This window comes from Oncorhynchus mykiss, chromosome 26 (assembly GCF_057628025.1).
Source record: "Oncorhynchus mykiss isolate SJ-2025 chromosome 26, ASM5762802v1, whole genome shotgun sequence".
Taxonomy (NCBI): Eukaryota; Metazoa; Chordata; class Actinopteri; order Salmoniformes; family Salmonidae; genus Oncorhynchus; species Oncorhynchus mykiss.
Genome location: NC_143047.1, coordinates 46,160,001 through 46,180,712, shown reverse-complemented (window position 1 = coordinate 46,180,712; position 20,712 = coordinate 46,160,001). Strand labels below are relative to the sequence as shown.

General features: G+C 46.3%; 1 protein-coding gene across 42 annotated transcripts in view; it reads left to right on the top strand.

The window, feature by feature from the left end:
* Window positions 1–225: 225 nt before the first annotated feature.
* The window catches only part of herc1 (HECT and RLD domain containing E3 ubiquitin protein ligase family member 1), a 218,697-nt gene continuing 198,210 nt past the window's right edge, over window positions 226–20,712 (top strand). For 40 of the 42 annotated variants that reach the window (XR_016492387.1, XR_016492384.1, XR_016492385.1 and 37 more), the window contains exons 1-7: window positions 226–759; window positions 6,971–7,153; window positions 7,508–8,290; window positions 9,543–9,638; window positions 9,809–10,003; window positions 11,875–12,186; window positions 14,083–14,179. Coding sequence is in view for 38 of the 42 variants with exons in the window: in XM_090223303.1 (XP_090079429.1) it covers window positions 6,995–7,153; window positions 7,508–8,290; window positions 9,543–9,638; window positions 9,809–10,003; window positions 11,875–12,186; window positions 14,083–14,179 (1,642 nt within the window). In the remaining 4 variants the exon portion in view is untranslated. The remainder of the gene's footprint in view (window positions 760–6,970; window positions 7,154–7,507; window positions 8,291–9,542; window positions 9,639–9,808; window positions 10,004–11,874; window positions 12,187–14,082; window positions 14,180–20,712) is intronic. The other 2 variants (XM_090223301.1, XM_090223270.1) reach the window with 1 other exon arrangement.

The window sequence follows — 20,712 nt, the reverse complement described above, 5'->3', positions numbered from 1 at the left end:
ATGCACGAACTGGAACCACAAGCCCTGTGTCAAATTTAGGCCCAAAGGCATTTGCAGAATAATTAACTATGATGACGTTGCAAAAATAATTTATATAACCACTGGAATTGATCATTCAATATTGAAATTCTTGCACAACAAGAGTCGGCATGGGTTCGAATCCGATCCCCTGCCCTTAGACTCCCCCTCCCCTATCTTAGACTTCCAACACTTTACTATCTCTTCAATACATCTGCCAAAAAAAATGACGAAAGGACTGGTACTTCCCCACTCCTTAAAAAAAATAAACATTTATTTTTATTTTTATTTACATTATAGACAAAAATAATTTCTGTTAACCATTGGAATTGACCGTTTCATATTGAAATGAATGCATGTTACTTTGTTTTCATGCCTGCGGTCAGTCAGAAGCTAAGCCTATAGCTAACTGACTGTAGGAGTTCAACACAACACGACAGACAGACGCGTCACTGCAGCCCAGGTCTGGGGCTGAAGGAAAAGGGTTGGGAGTGAACCTCTCATCTGGATCCCAATGCAGTGGAAGTTGCAGCCAGAAACGAGAAGGTGGGAAGAAAGGAACTTCTGACTGGCAGCCTTTTTTTTGTTGTTGTTGTAACTAACGACACCTTATCAAAAAGCCACAAATACACTTACGGGGATACACAAACCTATACGTTCTGCGGTTGCAGAAACCTTTTGTTATTGCAATGAAGTGTATTGACGTGCCACAGTGAAGAGGCCCCTTTTTGACAGTTGATGGTAAGCTACAGTACCCAGCTAGGCTAGCTAGCTTGGCCTTTCTATGTGTTTAGCTTCAATGCAATGTCAATACTTTTCCTACTATTCATTTTACTATTGCAAAAAAACAGTGCCGGTCTTGCTTATCTGTATCTTTGATGGCCAATTAGCTAGCCGTAGCCTGTGTTTGCCATGTACCTACATCTATATGAGTTGCTTTCAGCTATCTAGCTACCTAGCTAGCTAACAGCAAAGTGGATCATGTTGGTTAGCATCGGTAGCCTGCTAGCATTAGCTTTATGTTGTGCTTCAGCTCCAGTTTACAACATAACAGTAGTTAGCTAACTGTTAGTGTGTAACAACGCTGTAATAAACTTAGCCAGCATGCTAGTGAGCGAATTATTTTGATTATGGCCTATGTAGCTAACAACACAGGCCTAGTAGACTAGTTGAATTGTAGCTAGTTCCATGCGATGGTAGCTACAGTAGCTAGTCTGTTAGCGTACCTTACTATCCAGCTGTGTCATGTCAGTCTAACATATTCCGTGTCTGGTGAATATATTAGTCAAGCTAGTTTACCAATAAAAAATAGCATTTATGTTGTTTTTGTGCATAGTCTGTTAAAGCTAGGTAGGTTAGAGATGTGGAATGTGTTAGTTAGCCCGCTAACGTTAGCTACTAGCTAGCTAGTTTGTGCAATTAGTGAAGCTAGCTAGCCAGCTGATTTGCCTACCTTACTGTTTATCTATCATAGGCAAGTATTTAGTAGCTAGCTAGTTAGCTGAAGTAGCTAGCTGAGTTTACAGTATATCAACACTGTATTGCTTACTATGACCATTTACAGTATTCCACCTTGCTGGCCTTACTCACCTGAGGCTGTCACTGGGCACCTACTGATTACACAGTACGATTTATAATATGACAGACAGCTGTCAAAGCAATGCACTTTATGTCAATCTTGTATGTTCAGTAATGCAGCAGGCAGACATAGCCCGCCTGCTAATGAGATTGTCGATAATGCAGGTGCCCTTCTTCTTGAGCTCAATATAGCATGGTGAAAGCTGTACATTAAAAAAATATATATATATATCAGAATTTGAGTAATTTAGCAGATGAACTTATCCAGAGTGATTTACGGGAGCAATTAGGGATAAGTGTCTTGCTCAAGGGAACATTGACAGACTGTTCAACTAGTCAGCTTATGGTTTTGAACCAGCTACCTTTCGGTTACAGGCCCAAACGTTCTTAACCACTAGGCTACCTGCCGCCCGTCATACAAAAATGATTGTGCAACAAGAGAGAGAGAGGAATCCTTCTATAAAATGCACGTAGGAAATGCATTGTCACTGTGTAGTGCCATGGCCACTTCCAGACCGTTAGGCATTAAGCATCACCATAGCTGTGGACAGTGAAATCAATGTTTACAGTATGTTGTTGCAAGATTTCATGGTTGTCGAATGCGTGTTTAACCTATGGTACTACTAACATTTAGTTATTTGTATTGCATAGTGTATAATGACGAAAGGTAGCTAACAACTAGGCCTGCTGGTATGAGTGAAGGGGGGGGAGGGAATAGCCGAGACGTAATAGACAAGCCAGAAGGGAAGGCGAAAACCTTTCTTCTTCTACACTCGGTATCAGGTGACCTATTCCCCCCCCCCCCTCCAGATAAAACAGGTTCATAATCCAATAGTAAGTGCTGTTGAAATATTACAGCCTCATTTTGTTGTCTAGGCCTTCCGCATGTTTCTCTCCATGTTGCTTCCCCGACGTGTCGCTTCCCCGACGCGTGTTGCTTCCCCAACGTGTGTTGCTTCCCCAACGTGTGTTGCTTCCCCAACGTGTGTTGCTTCCCCAACGTGATAGTTCATGCAGTCTATGACTGCTCTGCTGATGTGTACTGGCTGATTGGTCCGCTGGTGTAAATAAGCCTATCCTGCGAGAACTGAGAGTATCTGTGGCAGAAGCACATGTAGGTCTATGTTTACTACTGTTATCCTGTGTAATTGGAATGATCTGAAACGTTTACACCTAGGTCGTTGGGGAATATGCGATGACACGGTTACTTCCAGCAAAATTAGGTCATTACATTGGCTCCATGGATTAGGCCGACAGCATGTTGGTAAATCTTCCCCCGAGGAGTATTGGGGATTGCCATCTGTAGTAATTGGAGCGCAGAGTTAGGCTAGCTAACTGTTTTACAAGTCATACATCATATCAATGGGTCTAGTTGGAGTTCTGAGGACATGTTGGTGTTGTGAGGACATGTTGGTGTTGTGAGGACATGTTGGAGTTGTGAGGACATGTTGGAGTTGTGAGGACATGTTGGAGTTGTGAGGACGTGTTGGAGTTCCGAGGACGTGTTGGAGTTCCGAGGACGGGACGTGTTGGAGTTCCGAGGACGTGTTGGAGTTCCGAGGACACGTTGGAGTTGTGAGGACATGTTGGAGTTCCGAGGACAGACATGTTGGAGTTCCGAGGACACGTTGGAGTTGTGAGGACATGTTGGAGTTGTGAGGACATGTTGGAGTTGTGAGGACATGTTGGAGTTGTGAGGACATGTCGGAGTTCCGAGGACACGTCGGAGTTGTGAGGACATGTTGGAGTTGTGAGGACATGTTGGAGTTCCGAGGACAGACATGTTGGAGTTCCGAGGACAGACATGTTGGAGTTCCGAGGACAGACATGTTGGAGCTCCGAGGACAGACGTGTTGGAGTTCCGAGGACAGACGTGTTGGAGTTCCGAGGACAGACGTGTTGGAGTTCCGAGGACAGACATGTTGGAGTTGTGAGGACATGTCAGAGTTGTGAGGACACGTCGGAGTTCCGAGGACACGTCGGAGTTCCGAGGACACGTCGGAGTTCCGAGGACACGTCGGAGTTGTGAGGACAGACATGTTGGAGTTGTGAGGACAGACATGTTGGAGTTCCGAGGACAGACATGTTGGAGTTCCGAGGACAGACATGTTGGAGTTCCGAGAACAGACATGTTGGAGTTCCGAAGACAGACATGTTGGAGTTCCGAGGACGGACGTGTTGGAGTTCCGAGGACAGACGTGTTGGAGTTCCGAGGACAGACGTGTTGGAGTTCCGAGGACAGACGTGTTGGAGTTCCGAGGACAGACATGTTGGAGTTGTGAGGACATGTCAGAGTTGTGAGGACACGTCGGAGTTCCGAGGACACGTCGGAGTTCCGAGGACACGTCGGAGTTCCGAGGACACGTCGGAGTTGTGAGGACAGACATGTTGGAGTTGTGAGGACAGACATGTTGGAGTTCCGAGGACAGACATGTTGGAGTTCCGAGGACAGACATGTTGGAGTTCCGAGGACAGACATGTTGGAGTTCCGAGGACAGACATGTTGGAGTTCCGAGAACAGACATGTTGGAGTTCCGAAGACAGACATGTTGGAGTTCCGAGGACGGACATGTTGGAGTTCCGAGGACATGTTACATGTTAGATCTATTGCGTAGTTCCAGAAGCAGAATGTGGTCAGTGTGATCAATAGTTGTTTAATTGACACACTGGCTTGTTTCATTTCCTGTTGTGAATTGAATTGTTCCTCTCAGGGCAACCAAACAGTGTCGTCTCATCCTCGATGGTAGTCATCCATCCTGGTAGTCATCCATCCTGGTAGTCACCCATCCTGGTAGTCATCCATCCTGGTAGTCACCCATCCTGGTAGTCATCCATCCTGGTAGTCACCCATCCTGGTAGTCATCCATCCTGGTAGTCACCCATCCTGGTAGTCACCCATCCTGGTAGTCACCCATCCTGGTAGTCACCCATCCTGGTAGTCATCCATCCTGGTAGTCACCCATCCTGTCCTTACTGGACGATTGGCACCAGACGACATGCTTGTTATTTTCTGTTGTGGTCCTTCTTCTTCTCACAGCCACCATATCAAATGGTCTCAATGATTGTTTCCCACCCCTGTCTCAATGGTTAATATCTCCCCCTCTAATATCTTCTGTCAGCTGTAACAAAGCCCCGTCTCCTGTCCCGACGGTCTAATATCTTCTATCAGCTGTAACAAAGCCCCATATCCTGTCCTGACGGTCAATATCTCTCCTCTGTCTATCTGTCTGGTTGATGTCTATATGTCATGTTTTGGAGGACGCATTGCTCTCAACCTTCGCCTCTTTGGAGTCCGTACGGGAGTTGTACTAGCGATTGGATAACACGATATTGTGGAGAAAAAGGGGTTGAAAAGTTTACAAAAAAATATCTGAAATATTACATTTACATAAGTATTCAGACCCTTTACTCAGTACTTTACTCAGTGTTGAAGCACCTTTCTCTTGGGTATGACGCCACAAGCTTGGCACACCTGTATTTGGGGAGTTTATCGCATTCTTCTCTGCAGATTCTCTCAAGCTCTGTCAGGTTGGATGGGGAGCATTGCTGCACAGCTATTTTCAGGTCTCTCCAGAGATGTTCGATCTGGTTCAAGTCCAGACTCTGGCAGGGCCACTCCAGGACATTCAGAGACTTGTCCTGAAGCCACTCCTGCGATGTCTTGGCTGTGTGCTTAGGGTCGTTGTCCTGTTACAAGGTGAACCTTTGCCCTGTCTGAGGTCCTGAGCGCTCTGGAGCAGTGTTTTAGGTTTTCCTAAAAATATTTAACCTTTTTATTTAACTAGACAAGTTAGTTAAGAACATCGGCCTACCAAAAGGTAAAAGGCCTCCTGCGGGGATGGGTGATTAAAAATAAAATAAATAAAAATATAGGACAAAACACACATCAGGACAAGAGAGACACAACACTACATAAAGAGAGACCTAAGACAACCACATAGCATGGCAGCAACACATGTCAACACAGCATTTTAGCAACACAACATGACAACAATATGGTAGCAACACAACATGACAACAGCATGTTAGCAACACAACATGACAACATCATGTTAGCAACACAACATGACAACAACATGGTAGCAACACAACATGACAACAACATGGTAGCAACACAACATGACAACAACATGGTAGCAACACAACATGACAACAACATGGTAGCAACACAACATGACAACACAGCATGTTAGCAACACAACATGACAACAACATGGTAGCAACACAACATGACAACAACATGGTAGCAACACAACATGACAACAACATGGTAGCAACACAACATGACAACAACATGTTAGCAACACAACATGGTAGCAACACAACATGGTAGCAACACAACATGGTAGAAACATTGTTGGGCAGAGACAACAGCACAACGGGCAAGAAGGTAGAGACAACAATACACCACGCAAAGCAGCCACAACTCTCAGTAAGACTGTCCATCATGACTAGTCTCACAGTCCCTGCCGCTGAAAAACATCCCCACAGCATGATGCTGCCACCACCATGCTTCACCGTAGTGATGGTGCCAGGTTTCCTCCAGACGTGACGCTTGGCATTCAGGCCAAAGCGTTCAATCTTGGAACTCTGGAGCTCTGTCAGTGACCATTAGGTTCTTGGTCAACCCCCTGTTCAAGGCCCTTCTCCTCCGATTGCTCAGTTTGGCCGGGCGGACAGCTCTAGGAAGAATCTTGGTGGTTCCTAACTTCTTCTATTTAAGAATGAAGGAGGCCACTGTGTTCTTGGGGACCTTCAATGCTGCAGCCATTTTTTGGTACCCTTCCCTAGATCTGTGCCTCGACACAATTCTGTCTCTGAGCTCTACAGACAATTCCTTTGACCTCATGGCTTGGTATTTGCTCTGACATGCACTGTCAACTGTGGGACCTTATATAGACAGGTGTGTGCCTTTCCAAATCATGTCCAATCAATTGAATTTACCACAGGTGAACTCCAAACAAGTTGGAGAAAACATCTCAAAGGTGATCAATGGAAACAGGATGCACCTGAGCTTAATTTCAAGACTCATAGCAAAGGGGTCTGAATACTTTCCGAATGCTCTGTATATCTGTCTGTCTGGTTGATGTTAATATGTCTCTCCTCTGTCTGTCTGGTTGATGTTAATATGTCTCTCCTCTGTCTGTCTGGTTGATGTTAATATGTCTCTCCTCTGTCTGTCTGGTTAATGTTAATATATCTCTCCTTTGTCTGTCTGGTTAATGTTAATATATCTCTCCTCTGTCTGTCTGGTTAATGTTAATATATCTCTCCTTTGTCTGTCTGGTTATGTCATAGCTTATTGTTGTTCCTATGATTGTTTTCCTTTCTTAATGGTTAGGCCTCGTTAATATCTGTCTCCCTGTCCTCCCAGGACTAATGGCAGCAGAGTGACATCATGGCCCTGATGATTCCTCCAGTGAAGCTCAAATGGCTGGAGCACCTGAACGGCTCGTGGATCACGGACGACAGCGAGTCCATCTCCACGCGGGAGGGCGTGTCCGTGCTCTACTCCAAGCTGCTCACCAACAAAGAGGTGGTCGTCCTACCGCAGCAGGTGAGAGCAGAATGAGATTGAGTTAATGTCTGTGTACCAAATGGAACTCGGCTTCTCTGTGTAGAGGCCATATCGCGACACAGCCAATACTTTATTGTCTGCATTGCGCAGAAATGTAGTTTTGCGTCACAAGCTCTAAATGTCATCGCTAATCCTGAGTGCCAGTTTGTTTATACTATCATACCAACTCTTTGTCAGTCTCTGTCATGACCAACATTTGTTTGGTCCTGAGCACAAACAGATCTGGGATCAGAATAAAAGGTTTAACGAGGCCCACACTGAAAACATCACATAGCTAACACATCATCACCACACACACACTACATAGGCCTAATATCAATGCTGTGTCCTCAGGTGTTGTGTCTGAAGGGACCCCAGCTGCCAGACTTTGAGCGTGAGTCCCTGTCCAGCGATGAACAGGAACACTACCTAGACGCCCTCCTCAGCAGCCAGATGGCGTTGGCCAAGATGGTGTGTTCCGACTCTCCCTTCGCCTCCGCTCTGCGCAAACGCCTGCTGGTCCTCCAGAGGATCTTCTTCGCTCTGTCCAACAAGTACCACGACAAGGGCAAGGTGAAGCAGCAGCAGCACTCGCCCGACAACAACTCCGGATCGTCCGACCTGCACTCTGTCAGCGAGCGGCCGCGGTCCAGCACCGATGCTCTGATCGAGATGGGGGTCCGAACGGGCCTCAGTCTGCTGTTCGCTCTGCTCCGGCAGAGCTGGTTGATGCCGCCGCCGGGCCCCGGAGGACTCAACCTCTGTAACGACGTCATCCACACGGCCATGGACGTGGTCTCGTCCCTGCCGCCCCTCTCCCTGGCCAACGAGAGTAAGATCCCCCCGATGGGTCTGGACTGTCTGACCCAGGTCACCGCTTTCCTCAAGGGAGTGACCATGCCAAACTCCGGGGCGGACGTCCTGGGTCGGAGGCTGGCGTCGGAGCTGTTGCTGGGCCTGGCTGCCCAGAGGGGGTCCCTGAGGTACCTTCTGGAGTGGGTGGAGATGGCCCTGGTGGCGTCCGCCGTGGTCAGCACCATGGAGAAAGAGAAGATGAAGGCGTGTCTGCTGAACCAGGAAGGGCTGATTGGATACGACTGCTTCATGAACATCCTCATGCAGATGAGACGTTCCCTGGTAAGAGTCCTATAAACAACCAATCAAATCTATTCATAAAGCCCTTCGTACATCAGCTGATGTCACAAAGTGCTGTATACAGAAACCCAGCCTAAAACCCCCAAACAGCAAGCAGTACAGATGTAGAAGCACGGTGGCTCGGAGAAACACTCCCTAGGCACACTTTATTGTTCATGATTTGTGTTGCGTACTTCCATTGTGTTCTGTAGGTCTATTGTGTTCTGTAGGTCTATTGTGTTCTGTAGGTCTATTGTGTTCTGTAGGTCTATTGTGTTCTGTAGGTCTATTGTGTTCTGTAGGTCTATTGTGTTCTGTAGGTCTATTGTGCTCTGTAGGTCTATTGTGCTCTGTAGGTCTATTGTGCTCTGTAGGTCTATTGTGTTCTGTAGGTCTATTGTGCTCTTTGTATGACCAGATGGCAATGTATTCCTCCTGCTTCCTCTCCAGCTTCTCCTTATTCTCATTGATTATGTTTCGAGTCATTCTGTACGGTCGCGTTTCTCCATATGCCGTGTAACATGGCTACATGTCTCTGTGGCTGACTGTGTATCTGTGATGTCTCCCTATATGTCTCTGTGGCTGACTGTGTGTCTGATGTCTCCCTATATGTCTCTGTGGCTGACTGTGTGTCTGTGATGTCTCCCTATATGTCTCTGTGGCTGACTGTAAATCTGATGTCTCCCTATATGTCTCTGTGGCTGACTGTGGATCTGTGATGTCTCCCTATATGTCTCTGTGGCTGACTGTGTATCTGATGTCTCCCTATATGTCTCTGTGGCTGACTGTGTATCTGATGTCTCCCTATATGTCTCTGTGGCTGACTGTGTATCTGTGATGTCTCCCTACATGTCTCTTTGGCTGACTGTGTATCTGATGTCTCCCTATATGTCTCTGTGGCTGACTGTGTATCTGATGTCTCCCTATATGTCTCTGTGGCTGACTGTGTATCTGATGTCTCCCTACATGTCTCTGTGGCTGACTGTGTATCTGATGTCTCCCTATTTGTCTCTGTGGCTGACTGTGTATCTGTGATGTCTCCCTACATGTCTCTGTGGCTGACTGTGTATCTGATGTCTCCCTATATGTCTCTGTGGCTGACTGTGTATCTGATGTCTCCCTATATGTCTCTGTGGCTGACTGTGTATCTGTGATGTCTCCCTATATGTCTCTGTGGCTGACTGTGTATCTGTGATGTCTCCCTACATGTCTCTGTGGCTGACTGTGTATCTGATGTCCCCTGACTCTCGACCAGGGCTCGTCAGCAGACAGGAGTCAGTGGAGGGAACCGACTCGTACATCAGACGGGCTGTGCTCTTTGTATGAAGCAGCTCTCTGTCTGTTCGAAGAGGTAAAATATCAACTCAAATACAGTTTTTTTTTACAGGTCAATTTACGTTTATAAAAAATAAATTATCTTCTGAAAAGCTTTTATACTGCTTATGAATGTGATATGTATGGGTTACGAAGGTTTACATGTAGGTAGGTAGCCTTCTCAAGTTAAGCACTACTTCCTCCCAGGTGTGCAGGATGGCGTCAGACTACTCCCGTACCTGTGCCAGCCCAGACAGCCTCCAGAGCGGCGAGGCTCCCATGCTGTCAGAGACGTGTGAGGTGTACGTCTGGGGCAGTAACAGCTCCCACCAGCTGGTGGAGGGAACACAGGAGAAGATCCTCCAGCCCAAGTTGGCACCCAGCTTCGCCGACGCACAGACGGTAAGAGACCACAGGTCTCCAAAGGTGTGTTTGTGTGTCATTTCCTGTTTGTCTTTTTTTTTTTTAAAGCCAGTGGTTCTCAAAGCTCTTCTCGGGTGAACCTCCAGACTTTTCACAATTTTGTTTTGTCCTTGAATTAGGTCACCTGATCTAATCAAGGACTTGATGATTAGTTGATGATTAGTTGAATCAGGTGGGATAGCTCTGAATTAGTTAAAATATATGGAAGGGCTCGTGTGGGGGGGGGGGGGGGGGGGGGGGGGGGGGCCCAGAGGGGTTTGACAACCACTGGTTTATAAGGAAAGCTGATTCCCCTCGGTATTACGTCTCTGGAGAAGTTAGCTAGTGTAGCCTAGTTCTGAGAGGAGACCTTAAAGAAGAGACAGAGTGAAAATCCATTGGAGCGTGAAGAGTGACTTTCATGGATTAAAAAGTAAAGGTTACTCTGTGCTTCCCATCTTCTGTCCTCCAATCATGGTTGGTTATTGAGATATTACATTAAGCTTGGGCGGTATTCATGGTTGGTTATTGAGATATTAAATTAAGCTTGGGCGGTATTCATGGTTGGTTATTGAGATATTACATTAAGCTTGGGCGGTATTCATGGTTGGTTGTTGAGATATTACATTAAGCTTGGGCGGTATTCATGGTTGGTTGTTGAGATATTACATTAAGCTTGGGCGGTATTCATGGTTGGTTGTTGAGATATTACATTAAGCTTGGGCGGTATTCATGGTTGGTTGTTGAGATATTACATTAAGCTTGGGCGGTATTCATGGTTGGTTGTTGAGATATTACATTAAGCTTGGGCGGTATTCATGGTTGGTTGTTGAGATATTACATTAAGCTTGGGCGGTATTCGGATTGTCATACCCTCAAGCCGATCTTGTGCCATACCGGGATATTCAGTAATACCGGGATATTCAGTAATACCGGGATATTCGGTAATACCGGGATATTCGGTAATACCGGGATATTCTGTAATACCGGGATATTCGGTAAAGCCGGGATATTCGGTAATGCCGGGATATTCTGTAATACCGGGATATTCGGTAAAGCCGGGATATTCGGTAATACCGGGATATTCGGTAATGCCGGGATATTCGGTAATACCGGGATATTCGATAATACCGGGATATTCGGTAATACCGGGATATTCGGTAAAACCGGGATATTCGATAATAATACCGGGATATTCGGTAATACCGGGATATTCGGTAATACCCGGGATATTCGATAAAACCGGGATATTCGGTAATACCGGGATATTCGGTAATACCGGGATATTCGGTAATACCGGCAATGAACAAAATGGGCACAATTTTCAAACCCCACTGAGCTTCTGTTATCCGAAAGGTTAGCAATGCTAACAAGTACATTTAAAATCCCATAGAGAATGCTAACCAAATGCTTTTATACAGTATTTGACATGGACAGGTGTCCTAGCTCATAAAGTTAGGCAAAAATGGTACTCACAGTTTGCTGCACGCACAAAACATATATTAGACAGAAGGGGGGGGGGGATACCTAGTCATTTGTACAACTGAATACATTCAACTGAAATGTGTCTTCTGCATTTAACCCAATATTGAATGTCTTAAACCAGTGTTCCTTAACGCTGGTCAATGCCCATTGACCAGTGTGAATCCTAAACCCTGTGCTTGTCTGTCTGTGTCAGATGGTTAGGAGATGCCCATTGACCAGTGTGAATCCTAAACCCTGTGCTTGTCTGTCTGTCTCAGATGGTTAGGAAATGCCCATTGACCAGTGTGAATCCTAAACCCTGTGCTTGTCTGTCTGTGTCAGATGGTTAGGAGATGCCCATTGACAAGTGTGAATCCTAAACCCCTGTGCTTGTCTGTCTGTGTCAGATTGAGGCAGGCCAATATTGCACCTTCGTCATCTCTTCTGACGGCTCTGTCAGAGCCTGTGGCAAAGGCAGCTACGGCAGATTGGGTCTGGGAGACTCCAACAACCAATCGTCTCTCAAGAAGCTGACCTTTGAACCTCACCGCGCCATCAAAAAGGTGACGTCATCGAAGGGTTCGGACGGACACACACTGGCCTTCACCACGGAGGGAGAGGTGTTCAGTTGGGGAGACGGGGACTACGGAAAGTTGGGGCATGGGAACAGCTCCACACAGAAGTACCCCAAACTCATCCAGGGACCTCTGCAGGGAAAGGTAGGACTCAGACCCCCACAGCCCCCAGACCACCACAGCCCCCAGACAACCACAGCCTCTAGACCATCACATACCACCACATACCACCACAGCCCATAGACCACCACAGCCTCTAGACCATCACAGACCACCACAGCCCCTAGACCACCACAGCCCCTAGACCACCACAGCCCCTAGACCACCACAGCCCATAGACCACCACAGCCCCTAGACCATCACAGACCACCACAGCCCCTAGACCACCACAGCCCCTAGACCACCACAGCCCCTAGACCACCACAGCCCCTAGACCACCACAGCCCCTAGACCACCACAGCCCATAGACCACCACAGCCCCTAGACCATCACAGACCACCACAGCCCCTAGACCACCACAGCCCCTAGACCACCACAGCCCCTAGACCACCACAGCCCCTAGACCACCACAGCCCCTAGACCACCACAGCCCCCAGACCACCACAGCCCCTAGACCACCACAGCCCATAGACCACCACAGCCCCCAGACCACCACAGCCCCTAGACCACCACAGCCCCTAGACCACCACAGCCCCCAGACCACCACAGCCCCTAGACCACCACAGCCCATAGACCACCACAGCCCCTAGACCACCACAGCCCCAAGACCACCACAGCCCCTAGACCACCACAGCCCCTAGATTAGAGCCCCTCGTTGATTTTATATCCCTTTTATACCAAGGCTATAATTTAACACATTTGCCAGGTAGAAATGTGTTCATCGTACACTTTGAAACAGTGGGGCAAGTTTACAGTAGTTGCCTCGGTAACCAAACAGACTGGTTAGCTTAGCTAACCGAACCGCCAGTCCTAGTTCGCTATTATGAAAATATTATGCCAATATTTCCACGTTTGCTTTCAAAAGCAGCTGAAACATCTAAGAATGAACCATAGTCATTTAATTATCCCGGGCATTATAGGATACAGCCCCCAGCATGCTCTAGAATGCTGCTCTAGATACAGCATGCTCTAGAATGCTGCTCTAGATACAGCATGCTCTAGAATGCTGCTCTAGATACAGCATGCTCTAGAATGCTGCTCTAGATACAGCATGCTCTAGAATGCTGCTCTAGATACAGCATGCTCTAGAATGCTGCTCTAGATACAGCATGCTCTAGAATGCTGCTCTAGATACAGCATGCTCTAGAATGCTGCTCTAGATACAGCATGCTCTAGAATGCTGCTCTAGATACAGCATGCTCTAGAATGCTGCTCTAGATACAGCATGCTCTAGAATGCTGCTCTAGATACAGCATGCTCTAGAATGCTGCTCTAGATACAGCATGCTCTAGAATGCTGCTCTAGATACAGCATGCTCTAGAATGCTGCTCTAGATACAGCATGCTCTAGAATGCTGCTCTAGATACAGCATGCTCTAGAATGCTGCTCTAGATACAGCATGCTCTAGAATGCTGCTCTAGATACAGCATGCTCTAGAATGCTGCTCTAGATACAGCATGCTCTAGAATGCTGCTCTAGATACAGCATGCTCTAGAATGCTGCTCTAGATACAGCATGCTCTGGAATGCTGCTCTAGATACAGCATGCTCTGGAATGCTGCTCTAGATACAGCATGCTCTAGAATGCTGCTCTAGATACAGCATGCTCTAGAATGCTGCTCTAGATACAGCATGCTCTAGAATGCTGCTCTAGATACAGCATGCTCTAGAATGCTGCTCTAGATACAGCATGCTCTAGAATGCTGCTCTAGATACAGCATGCTCTAGAATGCTGCTCTAGATACAGCATGCTCTAGAAAAGCTCTTCCGAGCCAATCAGAAACGGGGGTTTCCAACAATGCCATGGTATAATAATGTGTAATTTCATTAAACGAGTGTGTTTTAGTGTGTCGTGTCTCAATGCTGAACGTTGTTGGGCCAGGTGGTGGTGTGTGTGTCAGCGGGCTACCGACACAGTGCAGCGGTCAGTGAGGATGGAGAGCTCTACACGTGGGGTGAAGGAGACTTCGGGAGATTAGGTAAATATTAGCACTATTAGCATCCTGAACATTATTACCTCTGAACATTATTAACACTAAACGTTATTACCTCTGAACATTATTACCTCTGAACATTATTACCTCTGAACATTATTACACTGAACATTATTACCTCTGAACATTATTACCTCTGAACATTATTACCTCTGAACATTATTACCTCTGAACATTATTACACTGAACATTATCAGCACTCTGAACATTATTAACTCTGAACATTATTACCTCTGAACATTATTACCTCTGAACATTATTACCTCTGAACATTATTACCTCTGAACATTATTACCTCTGAACATTATTACACTGAACATTATTACCTCTGAACATTATTAACTCTGAACATTATTACACTGAACATTATTAACACTAAACATTATCAGCACTCTGAACATGATTAACTCTGAACATTATCAGCACTCTGAACATTATCAGCACTCTGAACATTATTAAAACTAAACATTATTAACATTGTTTTACTGCTTGAGGGTTCTACACTAACTAGTTCAGTTGGTGGAACTGCTGCTACTAACTAGTTCAGTTGGTGATACTGGTGCTACTAACTAGTTCAGTTGGTGGAACTGATGCTACTAACTAGTTCAGTTGGTGGTACTGGTACTACTAACTAGTTCAGTTGGTGGTACTGGTGCTACTAACTAGTTCAGTTGGTGGTACTGGTACTACTAACTAGTTCAGTTGGTGGAACTGGTGCTACTAACTAGTTCAGTTGGTGGTACTGGTACTACTAACTAGTTCAGTTGGTGGTACTGGTGACACTAACTAGTTCAGTTGGTGGTACTGGTGCTACTAACTAGTTCAGTTGGTGGAACTGGTGCTACTAACTAGTTCAGTTGGTGGTACTGGTGCTACTAACTAGTTCAGTTGGTGGTACTGGTGCTACTAACTAGTTCAGTTGGTGGAACTGGTGCTACTAACTAGTTCAGTTGGTGATACTGGTGCTACTAACTAGTTCAGTTGGTGGTACTGGTGCTACTAACTAGTTCAGTTGGTGGAACTGGTGCTACTAACTAGTTCAGTTGGTGATACTGGTGCTACTAACTAGTTCAGTTGGTGATACTGGTGCTACTAACTAGTTCAGTTGGTGGTACTGGTGCTACTAACTAGTTCAGTTGGTGGTACTGGTGCTACTAACTAGTTCAGTTGGTGGAACTGGTGCTACTAACTAGTTCAGTTGGTGGTACTGGTGCTACTAACTAGTTCAGTTGGTGGAACTGGTGCTACTAACTAGTTCAGTTGGTGATACTGGTGCTACTAACTAGTTCAGTTGGTGGAACTGGTGCTACTAACTAGTTCAGTTGGTGGAACTGGTGCTACTAACTAGTTCAGTTGGTGGAACTGGTGCTACTAACTAGTTCAGTTTGTGGAACTGGTGCTACTAACTAGTTCAGTTGGTAAGAACTGGTGCTACTTACTAGTTCAGTTGGTGGAACTGGTGCTACTAACTAGTTCAGTTGGGTGAACTGGTGCTACTAACTAGTTCAGTTGGTGGAACTGGTGCTACTAACTAGTTCAGTTGGTGGTACTGGTGCTACTAACTAGTTCAGTTGGTGGTACTGGTGCTACTAACTAGTTCAGTTGGGTGAACTGGGGCTACTTACTAGTTCAGTTGGTGGAACTGGTGCTACTAACTAGTTCAGTTGGGTGAACTGGTGCTACTAACTAGTTCAGTTGGTGGAACTGGTGCTACTAACTAGTTCAGTTGGTGGAACTGGTGCTACTAACTAGTTCAGTTGGTGGAACTGGTGCTACTAACTAGTTCAGTTGGTGGAACTGGTGCTACTAACTAGTTCAGTTGGTGGAACTGGTGCTACTAACTAGTTCAGTTGGTGGAACTGGTGCTACTAACTAGTTCAGTTGGTGGAACCAGCACATGATTTAGTCGCACCAATGTTTTTTTTATAAAATAATTGATAATTGATAATGAACTGGCTTGTGTCCCTTAATGTGCCTGTCATTCAATACAGAACCAGGCTAGTAATGACTAACCATCTGATAAATTAGCATGTTTGTGTTCTTACATTGATTTGGATAGATGTACTGAAACAGCGAAGAAAAGAGACTGTGAAAATGAAGTGCAAAATGTATTTTATTACAGATTTCAAAATGCCATGTGTTCTTTTCTGTGAAATCCTCTAGAGGGCAGAATAAAAACATTTTTTTTAAATGAAACTTGATACCAAAATGATACAACAACAACAACAACAACAACAACAACAACAACAACAACAGAAAGCGGGGAGAAGGACTAGCAGTGTTTTCAAAAACAAAATGCAACTGGATTGATGCAATTAACCCTGATTCTGCCAGGTATTACCTTTCCATCTACCTGAAAATGGTTAGGCTATCATTAGCATCGCTAACGGCTACACAAAGTGGTAGACATATAGGCCTTACACACACAGCAGAGCTTCACATACAGGTGAGTTTGCCAGTGGCACACCGGACCAGTGCCAATTGGAAGCTACTGGCCCCGAATGTTAAAAAACACCCCAACAACAACACAAAAATACTGGCCCGGGTCAAGATCTGACAGGAATGATGCGATGCATAATTTTAGTGGCAGTTGATTTTTTTTATCTTTCATTTGCGAAGCTGAGCGATGTCGCCTATACAGGGTTCATACCGACATTGGCAAGTCAAATTGAAGGACTTTCAATGACTCATCCCAACCCGTACGTAATCATCATTTTCAATGACTCATCCAAACCCGTACGTAATCATCATTTTCAATGACTCATCCCAACCCGTACGTAATCATCATTTTCAATGACTCATCCCAACCCGTACGTAATCATCATTTTCAATGACTCATCCCAACCCGTACGTAATCATAATTTTCAATGACTCATCCCAACCCGTACGTAATCATCATTTTCAAAGACTCATCCAAACCCGTACGTAATCATCATTTTCAATGACTCATCCCAACCCGTACGTAATCATCATTTTCAATGACTCATCCCAACCCGTACGTAATCATCATTTTCAATGACTCATCCCAACCCGTACGTAATCATCATTTTCAATGACTCATCCCAACCCGTACGTAATCAGCATTTTCAATGACTCATCCCAACCTGTATGTAATCATCATTTTCAATGACTCATCCCAACCCGTACGTAATCATCATTTTCAATGACTCATCCCAACCCGTACGTAATCATCATTTTCAATGACTCATCCCAACCCGTACGTAATCATCATTTTCAATGACTCATCCCAACCCGTACGTAATCATCATTTTCAATGACTCATCCCAACCCGTACGTAATCATCATTTTCAATGACCTACATTTTATATTTAATTGTGGTAATAATTGGGTTCCATGGTTGCCATGGCGCCTAGGGGCATCGTGGATGATACAGGACCAGGTCTGATCCCAGAGTGGAGATGGATGATACAGGGCCAGGTCTGAGCCCAGTGGAGATGGATGATACAGGACCAGGTCTGAGCCCAGTGGAGATGGATGATACAGGACCAGGTCTGAGCACAGTGGAGATGGATGATAACAGACCAGGTCTGATCCCAGTAAAGATGGATGATATAGGACCAGGTCTGATCCCAGTGGAGATGGATGATACAGGACCAGGTCTGAGCCCAGTGGAGATGGATGATACAGGACCAGGTCTGAGCCCAGTGGAGATGGATGATACAGGACCAGGTCTGAGCACAGTGGAGATGGATGATATAGGACCAGGTCTGATCCCAGTGGAGATGGATGATATAGGACCAGGTCTGATCCCAGTGGAGATGGATGATATAGGACCAGGTCTGATCCCAGTGGAGATGGATGATACAGGACCAGGTCTGAGCCCAGTGGAGATGGATGATACAGGACCAGGTCTGAGCCCAGTGGAGATGGATGATACAGGACCAGGTCTGAGCACAGTGGAGATGGATGATAACAGACCAGGTCTGATCCCAGTGGAGATGGATGATACAGGACCAGGTCTGATCCCAGTGGAGATGGATGATACAGGACCAGGTCTGAGCCCAGTGGAGATGGATGATACAGGACCAGGTCTGAGCACAGTGGAGATGGATGATAACAGACCAGGTCTGATCCCAGTAAAGATGGATGATATAGGACCAGGTCTGATCCCAGTGGAGATGGATGATACAGGACCAGGTCTGAGCCCAGTGGAGATGGATGATACAGGACCAGGTCTGAGCCCAGTGGAGATGGATGATACAGGACCAGGTCTGAGCACAGTGGAGATGGATGATATAGGACCAGGTCTGATCCCAGTGGAGATGGATGATATAGGACCAGGTCTGATCCCAGTGGAGATGGATGATATAGGACCAGGTCTGATCCCAGTGGAGATGGATGATACAGGACCAGGTCTGAGCCCAGTGGAGATGGATGATACAGGACCAGGTCTGAGCCCAGTGGAGATGGATGATACAGGACCAGGTCTGAGCACAGTGGAGATGGATGATAACAGACCAGGTCTGATCCCAGTGGAGATGGATGATACAGGACCAGGTCTGATCCCAGTGGAGATGGATGATACAGGACCAGGTCTGATCCCAGTGGAGATGGATGATAACGGACCAGGTCTGATCCCAGTAGATATGGAGGATACAGGACCAGGTCTGATCCCAGTAGAGATGGATGATACAGGACCAGGTCTGAGCCCAGTGGAGATGGATGATACAGGACCAGGTCTGAGCACAGTGGAGATGGATGATAACAGACCAGGTCTGATCCCAGTAGAGATGGATGATACAGGACCAGGTCTGATCCCAGTAGAGATGGATGATACAGGTCTGAGCCCAGCGGAGATGGATGATACAGGACCAGGTCTGATCCCAGTGGAGATGGATGATACAGGACCAGGTCTGATCCCAGTGGAGATGGATGATACAGGACCAGGTCTGCAGGATGCTTCTCAGGCAGTTGAAACGCCATAAGACCTCTGCACACAAGGGAAATGAGGAAAACGCGGAGTGGATTTCAGTGCCCTGAGACCTCTACAGACACTTGATGCAGCTCCTATTCCAACATCTCCCCTGCCTATCAGCACGGGGCTATTTCATACGCTGTCTCTCTCTAATAAATCCCTCCTCCTGCACGACCACGAGAAGCTTGACATCATGTTCCTAACTGAAACCTGGCATCATCCTGTGGTCTACTCAGGCCTAAATGAGCCCCATGACGGTGCTTCTAGTTTATCTTTGTCTCTGAAGCCTAACCCTTCTAGTTTATCTTTGTCTCTGAAGCCTAACCCTTCCTTCACTCTGCGCCACCTCAACCAACATTGTGATTATAAGAGATTTCAAAATCCACATTAACTCTCCATCATGTCACTCTGCTGCTGGCCAATTTTACAGGCCAATATCCAACCACCCGTTTCTCTCCAAAGTGTTGGAGAAAGGGGTTTCTGTACAGCTCCAGGACCTTCTCAATAAGAACAACCTATATGAGAAGTTCCAGCCAGGTTTCCGACCGGCCCACAGCATTGAAACGGCGCTACTCAGAGTCACCAACGACTTGGCTCTCCCTGTCTCCTGATCCTCCTGGACTTGAGCACAGTGTTTGACGCTGTCGAGAAGCTCGTCCATGTCTTTATCTCCTCAATGCTGAACTACTGCAACACCCTCTTTATCTGGATCCCTGGTAGGAGGCTCCTGAAGAACTACAACACTCTACATCTGGATCCCTGGTAGGAGTCTCCTGAAGAACTACAACTCTCTTCATCTTGATCCCTGGTAGGAGGCTCCTGAAGAACTACAACTCTCTACATCTGGATACCTGGTAGGAGGCTCCTGAAGAACTACAACTCTCTTCATCTGGATCCCTGGCAGGAGTCTCCTGAAGAACTACAACTCTCTTCATCTGGCACCCTGGCAGGAGTCTCCTGAAGAACTACAACTCTCTTCATCTGGATACCTGGTAGGAGGCTCCTGAAGAACTACAACACTCTACATCTGGATCCCTGGCAGGAGTCTCCTGAAAAACTACAACACTCTTCATCTGGATCCCTCCAATACATTCAGAACTGCCACCATCCTCACATCTCTGCGGTCCCTGTCTCATTCCGGATTGAAATCAAAAACCTCCCGCTGACATTCCAGTGTATTCCTTGTCTCAAAGAACTGCTCTCCCTCCATAACCCTACCTGCACCCTCAGGTCAAGCGATAGTCTGCTTCTCCACACCCCAGCTAGTCAGTCTGTCCGTGTTGTAGCTAGTCAGTCTGTCCGTGTTGTAACTAGTCTGTCCGTGTTGTAACTAGTCTGTCCGTGTTGTATCTAGTCAGTCTGTCCGTGTTGTAACTAGTCTGTCCGTGTTGTAGCTAGTCTGTCTGTCCGTGTTGTAACTAGTCTGTCTGTCTGTGTTGTAGCTAGTCAGTCTGTCCGTGTTTTAACGTATCTAGTCTGTCCATGTTGTAGCTAATCAGTCTGTCCGTGTTGTAGCTAGTCAGTCTGTCCGTGTTGTAACGTATCTAGTCTGTCCATGTTGTAACTAGTCAGTCTGTCCATG